This window comes from Athene cunicularia, unplaced genomic scaffold (assembly GCF_003259725.1).
Source record: "Athene cunicularia isolate RWA unplaced genomic scaffold, athCun1 chrLGE22_part1, whole genome shotgun sequence".
In the NCBI taxonomy this organism is placed as follows: domain Eukaryota; kingdom Metazoa; phylum Chordata; class Aves; order Strigiformes; family Strigidae; genus Athene; species Athene cunicularia.
Window position 1 is genome coordinate 271,936 of NW_020799534.1, and position 8,945 is coordinate 280,880.

General features: G+C 50.9%; 1 protein-coding gene across 1 annotated transcript; it reads left to right on the forward strand.

Moving 5' to 3' along the window:
* The first annotated feature begins 3,591 nt into the window (after positions 1-3,591).
* Positions 3,592-7,369, forward strand: LOC113491014 (keratin, type II cytoskeletal 6A-like). The gene is made up of 9 exons (XM_026867633.1): positions 3,592-4,101; positions 4,971-5,185; positions 5,385-5,445; positions 5,613-5,708; positions 5,843-6,007; positions 6,103-6,228; positions 6,449-6,669; positions 6,956-6,990; positions 7,098-7,369. The coding sequence occupies exons 1-9, from the start codon at positions 3,592-3,594 to the stop codon at positions 7,367-7,369; spliced, it is 1,701 nt and encodes a 566-aa protein (XP_026723434.1).
* Positions 7,370-8,945: the final 1,576 nt, after the last annotated feature.

Sequence of the window (8,945 nt, forward strand, 5' to 3'; positions counted from 1 at the left end):
CGGAGAGAGCCGGACAAGTGTCCAATCGTGGGTGATGGCTCTTGACTCTTATGAGTCATTGTAGTGCCTGAAAACACAAGCCCATATCTAGAAACGTGGGGGTTTGGGTGCTGAGTTCACAGAACGTGCAGTAATTCAGCTGAGACGGGAGTAATGTCCTGGCATTCATGTCTCAGCTATCGTAGCAGCCAAAGCCATTGAGCTCCCTCCCATGACAGCCCCTTCTGTTCATCTGGTGGAACTGGATATGTGATAGGGAAAGAAGATTTGAATTGTCTGTGGAGAGCGGTGGGAGAGCAGGTTTACAACTGCCCGTAAGCATGGGTATGGCCGTTGGCCAAGCACCTACTCTCTGGAGTACAAGTCGGCTGTGGCCAGGCAGGCTGCTCAGCTCGGCACCCTGCGAGCACCAGGGGCGCTTGAGAAGCACCAACTCATCCCCCTCTTCATGCACCAGAAGGGGGAACATGAAGGGCTGGGACAGAGTGACTCATCCCAAAGCCCTGGGCTCTGGTACCCGTCAGCTCCTTCAAAAGTCAATTAATTCCCCCAGAATCTCTCCTTTACACTGAGAGCAAGGGGGAGAGATCTGGTCTTGTTCGAGGAGGGGGGACTGGGAGAAGAATGCTGGTGTGTTTGGTCTGCGCTCTGCTCCAGTTGCTCCAGCCCACAAAGAGATCAAAGAGACAGAAGCCGCTGTCAGTAGTGGTTGAGGAGTCCCACAACAACCTGCTGTGAGCTGCCAGTGTCCCCGACGCAGGCCGGGAAGCTGCAGACCTCAGAAGAGGCCCATCGGGGTGGTGGGGAATGGTTCCAGGGCTCTCCAAGGGGGATTCGAGTGGCTTTGTAGCCTGGCAGCAGTGAGCTCGAGCTGGGGAATGTGGCCGGGTTTGGCCCAAGCAGGAGACGATGAGAAGGCAATGCCTATGCGAAGCTGGGGCTGTGCCAAGAGTTCTTTGGGCTTTGCCTTGTGGAAAGAGTCACCTGTTTTCATTTTTAATTTTAAGACAGTTTCTTCTCAGCTTTAAAATCTGAAACACAGCGTTGTAGACGCACTGTTGTGAGGAGTCATTGCAACATCCTCCTCTATGCTGCCAGAATCTCTTTGCTGTGTGAGATCCAGAGCTGCAGCCTGGCTTAGTCTCCATCTATGTTTTCTGCAGAGTTTACATTTTGCCCGGTGTTGATGATTTTGCTGTGCGCAGCTCCTTGCGTAAGAGATCTGAAGGAACGGCTGGAGCCCAGGCTGTCTATCGAGTTTTACCTGGAGGAGGCTGAAGTGACTCCAGGTTTAGTATAATCTGCACATCTTGTCTGAAGACGTCAGAGAGTGACTCAATCTGGGCGTCTTATCTGCGTGAGCTGAATGTGGTCAGCATCCAGGCATTTGGCTGACTTAACAGATCTTTGCCCTTGTCATGGAGCCGCCATGTGGGATGTTACAACCAAGTCACGCAGCCGACCGAGAGTGGCGGCTACTGTGCGTTTGGCAACCTGGAGGGAGGCCACGGGAAGAGACCACTTGTTTTTTCTAACCAAAAATTGAGTTACCCCACACCTGCCCAGGTCTGCTCATCATGAGGGTGTGCACTGAACTGCAGAATGAACTGGAGAACTCTATTTTGGGGGTAACAACGGAGAAATCAGATCCTCTTAATTCGAGCTGCTTTTGAAAGGGAAAATATCCCCTCCGTGCCCATCCTCCAGCTGCAGCCTGCTGCGTACGACAGGCCACACACACCCAGAAAATCCTTGGCCAACCATTACTTGAGTCCCTCAAGGGTGGGATAACCCTTGGCCAACCATTACTTGTGTCCCTCAAGGGTGGGATAACCCTTGGCCAACCATTACTTGAGTCCCTCAAGGGTAACCATCTCCACTCCCTACGCCCTGTTCTGTGGAGTCTGCGGTGTCCAGCAGCCTCCGTCTCAGCGACAGGCACCAGCATTTACGTTTCTGATTCCTCTGGTGGCTTTTGCAAGTGATTCTCTGGGCTGGGTTTTCAAAGGCTTTGAAGTGTCTGTGGCTGAAGGCTGTTCCCTAGTGATACTTCCAAACAACATTTAGTTGCACAAGTCTGATGGGTGGCTGTGAGAATTCAAACACACATGGATATTCTGCTTTGGTAGCTTTAGTGCAATATTGGAGTGCTGAAATGCTTGGAAGGCTTGAAAATATATTTCCTCTGATATTTAATAATGATTTTCAGGAAGTAAGCACTAGGAATATATTGCATTTTTTTCTTAAATGTAATAAATATAACTAAAATGTGTATGTGAGACACAGAAGACACCTGCAAGATGTCTTTTGGGTGAACTTCCCACTTCACAGCCAAATAGCTTGTGGATGAAATTAAACATGATTGGCTTCTAGTTTGAGGCAGCAGCTGTTGTCTTAAAAACACATTCTCTAAAGTGAATTTGGTCAGCACTCCTTCTCTCCCCCACTCCAAATTTACTGTGGTCAAAGCTGTGGGCCACGATGTCATGCCTCTTAAAGCACGCTTCATGTACAGCAATACCTTAAATGTTACGGCTTAAGAATTTATCAGAGCTTCTTCTACCTTTTACTTGCCCCTTATTTCAAAATGATCAAGTTTGATGAATGCAGCCTGATCATTTGCCTACCAAGTTAAGTTAAAAAAGAATAATTTAACAAGCTACTGTTATCCCTGCCTTCATTTCTCTGCTATTTGTCTGCCTTCAGTCATCATTACCGTATCTAGTGCCCGAAGCGTCCTTTCAGTCCTCTGAAGGTTGGGCAATCCCTGTGGCCATCTGAAAAGCACAAGGAAGGAGCTTGGACCTCCTTGTTCTTCTTGCTCATTCCTCTCTGGTGCTCAGAGTCTCGGTACCTGGCTATTTCAGACTCTAGGAGACACATTTTGCAGGAATGTGCCCTAGAAGAAGGCACTCCCATCCCAACTGATGCTCTTAGGAAATGAACTAAGCACCTCCTTTACGGATAAAAAAGAAATGCTGACGGTTGTTAAATGTTAATGTGTGGTATTTTCGCTCTACACTGGGAAACTGCCTCTTGGAAAGCCATCAGCAATTTTCCACTTAAGAAGGAGATTTGGGGTGTGCTTGGGGGAATTGTGAAAGTCTCATTCTAGTTGGTTTTCTCCAAAATGCTTGTCTGACACTGAGTGTCAGTGCAAAAGATCCAGACCCAGACAAACTGTGAAATCATTAAGAACAGGTAGAAAGGTGGGAGGGAGGAGGAACATGACTACATCACTGTAAAACATATTTTTTTTCAGATGCCATAAAGATATGAGAGTCCACTTACTCACTGAGACCTCTTTCAATGCTCTTGCTCTTTATTCTCTTCTGCATTGCAAAGCGTATTTCTGGGTGGAGTCAACAATTTGGCAAAAATCTGTTAACCGCACCAAGCTGATGAAGACAGTAAATTTGTTTCCTCTTCACGCCCTTGTAGACCCATCCCACCTCCAGAAACAGATAAAAGGGAATGCCTGGAGCTGTGGAGCCAGAGAAGACTGTGCACACTTCTCTCTGCATTCATCCCCCAGCAGCACAGCTCCGTTCGTCTCTCTGCTCTCCTCAACTCTGCTCGGAAGAAACAGCCATGTCTCGGCAGTCAATCTGCAGAAGCTTTGGCGGCGGCAGCAGAAGGGGATACAGCTCTTGCTCTGCCGTCGGTGGTGGCTTTGGAGGAAGTGGGGGCAGAACCAGGATCAGCTATAGCTCGTTCTCCACTTCCAGGGGATTTGGAGGCGGCGGACGTTGTGGAGGTTTTAGCAGCAGGAGCCTCCATAACATGGGTGGCAGCGGAAGGATTTCCATGGGTGGCTCTTATGGCGGTGGATACGGATGTAGAATTGGTGGCTTTGGTGGAGGCTATGGAGCAGGATTTGGCAGCATTGGAGGAGGTGTCATTGGTGGAGGAATAGGCAGCTTTGGTGGTCCTGTGAGAGGTGGTCCTGGGTTCCCTGGAGGAATCCAGCCGGTGCAGGTTGACCCGACCCTCCTGCGGCCGGTCCATGTTGATATCGATCCTCAGATCCAGCAAGTGAAGTGCCAGGAGAAGGAGCAGATCAAGACTCTTAACAATCAGTTCGCCTCTTTCATTGACAAGGTGAGAGGCTGGAACTGTATTTCCTTGGGACTGGGACTCTGACAAACTTCCCCGTGCTGTGGAGAGGGAAATGTCCTCCTCAGCTCAGTGCTGGCAGATCTGGAAGGCTGGTAGCGTTTTCACTGAGTCCTCCTAAAGAAATGTAAAAATTTTACATCTGCAGAGAAACCAGAGGACTTTCTGTAGGTTTGGTTGATCCAAACTCTTCCTTAGCTTTTCTCTCAAGTGTTCTCTGTGCAGTCAGCCCAAAGCGATCATGATATACTCAGTTAGCCTAAGTGGTTCTTTAAGTCTGTTTGTTTTTTGTTTTTTGTTTTTTCAAGGATAGTTTCTTTTAGAGAAACTTGAAATGTAGGAATGAACTTTCAATAATTCCTGGCTGTTCCTTATTTCAGTTTAAGTACAGATGAGTGTTCTTTAGACTGTCTGCACTGGGAGAACACGGGTTATAAATGTGCTTTATAGGTTATTACATGTATTGTGTGGGTTTTGTATCTGATTGATAAGAGGAATGTTGTCTGAAATTGAGACAAATGGGATTTTGTTATCTGGAGGGAAAGAATTAGATAAGGCTTCAGAAAATTAATGTGGGTTGAGATTTGCAATTGGAAATGACAATAATCTGTAAATATGGAATGTAACCATTCCGATAGATAATAAAAAGAGACCTGAAAAGGACAAATTCAAGGATAATTGACAAAAGGGGAGAAAGAAGGGAAGAATCTTATTGGAAAACTGGCTTTCAGGTAGCCATGGTCTTGTTGGGCATTGGGGAAATGATTGCCTCGGGCTCCTAAATGATTAGGAGGTTTGGGTAGTGTGATGTCTCCCTGGGTGAACACCTCACACACCCCTTTGTGGGCTTCCAGGTCCGCTTCCTGGAGCAGCAGAACAAGGTCCTCTCCACCAAGTGGGAGCTCCTCCAACAGCAAGGGCCTTCGGGGCCAAGGAAGAACCTGGATGTCATCTTTGAAAACTACATCCAGAACCTGAGGAGGAGGCTGGAGTCTCTGTTGGGACAGAGGGGACAGCTGGAGTCGGAGCTGCAGAACATGCGGCAATACGTGGAGGAGTACAAAACCAAGTGAGTGCAGTGACAGACGGAGGAAGAAATGAGCGGCGAGGCAGGAGAGCTAAGCCAGCGGGGAGATTTCCACACTGCCTTGTGCCTGCTGTGGGTCTCTGCAGAAATGGGAGCGAGGGTGCCATGGAGGGCAGGGGGGTTCCGCTGGGTGACTGGTGAGCGGTCGAGGAGACTGATCCTGTCTTGTGCCCTTCCCCAGGTATGAAGAAGAGATCAACAGGCGCACCGCTGCCGAGAACGAGTTTGTGGTGCTCAAGAAGGTGAGTCAGAGAGGCAGCAGGAGAGAGGGGGTGTGGGGGGACGGGCTGCAAAGCCCTTGGAAGGCGGCAGCACCACGAGGGGCGGCTTCCAACAGGAGGCTTCGGCTGCCAGCGGCTCTTCTGGGCTGGGCTGAAGCCGTTGTCTCTCTGTGGGATCTTTCCTTTAGGATGTGGACTGTGCCTACATGACCAAAGTAGAGCTGGAAGCCAAGGTGGGAGCTCTGACCGATGAAATCAACTTCCTGAGGTGCATGTACGAGGAGGTAAGAGCTCTGCCTTCCGCTGGGCTGGCTGGAGTTGCAACGAAGTGTGTGGTGGTCAAAGGCAGCGGGGTTGGACTGGATGCCCATGTGGATTTAGGCTTGAGAATCACTCGGGCTGCCTGTCTTGTTTGCAGGAGCTGGCTCAGATGCAGACAATCAGCCGGGACCTGTCTGTGGTGGTGTCCATGGACAACAACCGGCACCTGGACCTGGACAGCATCATCGAGGAGGTCAGGCGTCAGTACGAGCAGATTGCTCAGAACAGTCGGGCCGAAGCTGAGGCTTGGTACCAGAGCCGGGTGAGTTGGGAAGCGCCTGCGACAGTCTCTGCTCCCTTGCCATGGTTCTTGGTAGGCTGTGTCACTCATGGGTTGCCTTGTCTCCCTACTGTCAGTATGAAGAGCTGCAGAACACCGCTGGAAGGCACGGGGACAGCCTCCGCAACACCAAGATCGAGATCCAGGAGCTGACCAGGAATGTCCAGAGGCTGCGGGCTGAGATTGAGAACGTGAAGAAGCAGGTAGGGCTTCCTCAGCATCTTGTTGGCTAACGGCATGAGGCTGGATCACAACTGAGCTGAGTATTCTGCTAAAGATAGTGTGAGGGAATGATATTCAGTTCTTTTGGCGAGGATTGATGGTTCCTGAGTTTCCACACAGTCTGTGCCCTGAGGGCTGCTCCGGTGGAGGGTGTGCAGAGGGGAACTGAGAAACTCCTTTTCTTTTTTTTTTTTTTTTCAGAACCATCAGCTTCAGGCAGCTATTGCTGAGGCTGAGGAGCGGGGTGAGATGGCCCTCAAGGATGCCAGGAGGAAGCTGGAAGAGCTGGAATGCGCCTTGAGCAAAGACAAGGAGGAGCTGGCTCGCTTGCTGAAGGAGTACCAGGAGCTGCTGAACATCAAGATTGCTCTGGATGTTGAGATCGCCATGTACAGGAAGCTGCTGGAGGGAGAGGAGAACAGGTAAGATCTGCTGTCAGCTTGGCGTGAGCAGGGTACTGTCTCTCCTTGGGACAGACTGAGGTTTAATCATCTCTCACAACACATTTAATGTTGGAATCTGATTTACTTTCATTCTTTCCCCAATTTTTTGATCCCAAAATAGAATCGAGGTCCCCACGGGGAATATTTCTCAGTGGTTTTGATTGATGTTGAACAAAACTGGAAATAAAAGGAGTGTTAGTGAAATCGCATGGAGCTTAATTCCTGTTACATTAGATTTACACCATGTGTTCCTTTCCTCACACAGGCTCTGCGTAGACAACCCGTCCAACGTAAATGTCTGTAAGTATCTGTACGCTGTCCTCTCTGCAGAATGGCTTTTACCCTGGGTTTCGTGAGGATTCCCAGGCTGTCACTCGATGTGCAGTGAGCCTGTCCTTCTCTTGCAGCTGTGGTAGGCAGAACCACCATTGCCGGAGGCAGAGCTGGTGGCTTTGGAGCCAGCAATGGCATGGGAGGAGGAGTATGTGCGGTCGGAGGAGGAAGCATCATTGGAGGCAGCTGTGGCATGGGAGGAGGAATCCTCAGTGGTGGCTTCTCCTCTGGAAGTGGAAGAATGTGCAGCTCTGGAGGTGGCAACTTCATCTCAGGGGGTGGATCCTCCTCTGTGCGGAGATGTGTCACAACCACAACGGTCAAATCTTCGGGTGTAAAATACTGAGCCCTGACCTCGGTCCCTCAAAGGAAAGAAGCATCTTTTCCTTTCTCCAGCCAACAGCACGGCCCCTTCCACCCTGAACCCGCATCCAGCAAAGCAGTGAACTGTTTCCCTTATAGCTCAGATCCTCCTTAAAACATCCTGCCCAAGGGGAGATTCGCAGCGAAACCCCATCCTGTGGGCAGAGCCTGGCTCTTCTTGGAGCTCCACCAGTCTCCAGGGATGAACAATCTCCCTCGTGGGCACCAGGGACTGCAGAGCTCATCTGAGCATCTTCCGTTGCGCTTCTTGCTGCTGGCCCCAGCTGCTGCACTGGCTGAGAAGGAGCGTGTATAAAACTGCTTTCCTTTCACTTTTTAAGGTCTCTTTTTCAATGGCAGTGTTTCCCTTGCGACTTCCGCGTATCCTGCATGTTATCCACATGCTTGTTTCAGCTATATCAGGAATTCATGTAAGCAGAACAAACGTGATAACGTCTCATAGTCAGATTTAGGAGTGAGAAACAGGTCTCTGATGATGTCCACCTTCCCTTGGTGGAGTAATCTGGCAGCTTTAATATTTTACAGATTCCTTTCCCTCTTCTCCTTCACACCTGACATATGTATGGCCTTATTGCAAACCTTCTGTTGCGTGAACCCTACTGCATGGTTGCTTCCTACCAGCACCCCCACCCTCCAAGTTCTTTCATTACCAATAAACTGCAGTCAGATGAAAAGAGATCTTTGTGTTGTCTTATCGCTTAACGGTCCCCGGGGAAGGGAAAACACCAAAAGGAACGGTAATGCCTGCGGTGTTCTGTCCTGTGGCGCAAATCACTGAGCGTCATGAACTGCCCAGCTGAGGTGAGGAGGAAGAAAGTGTCCTTCTCTCTCCTCTTAGGAAGTGCCATTTTGTTCCTCCACAGTAGAATCCCCATCACAGTAGAATCTGTGGGGTGGGAGAGCCATGGCTGTGAGGAGTGCAGAGGGATCTGGCCAGGCCGGAGTGATGGGCTGAGCCCAACTGGGGGAGTTTCACTGAGGGCAAATGCCGGGGGCTGCCCTTGGGCCACAACAACACCCAGCCCTGGCGTGGCCAGCAGGGACAGGGAAGGGATCTGAGCCCTGGGCTCGGCACTGGAGAGGCTGCCCCTCGCTGAGGGGGTTCAGTTCTGGGCCCCTCACCCCAAAAAGGCCATTGAGTGACTCGAGTGTGGCCAGAGAAGGGCAACGGAGCTGGGGCAGGGTCTGGAGCACAGGTCTGCTGGGGAGCGGCTGGGGGAACTGGGGGGGTTCAGTCTGGAGAAGAGGAGGCTGAGGGGAGACCTCCTGGCCCTCGGCAACTCCCTGCCAGGAGGGGGCAGAGAGGGGGGATGAGTCTCTGGAGCCAAGGCCCCAGCGCCAGGCCCCGAGGGAATGGCCTCAAGCTGCCCAGGGCAGGGTCAGGCTGGCTCTGAGGAAGGATTTCTGTGCAGAAGGGGCTGTTGGGCGTTGGAATGGGCTGCCCAGGGCAGGGGGGAGTCCCCGGGATCCCTGGAGGGGTTGAAGAGTCGGGCTGAGCCAGCGCTGAGGGATCTGGGGGAGTTGGGAACGGTCAGGGG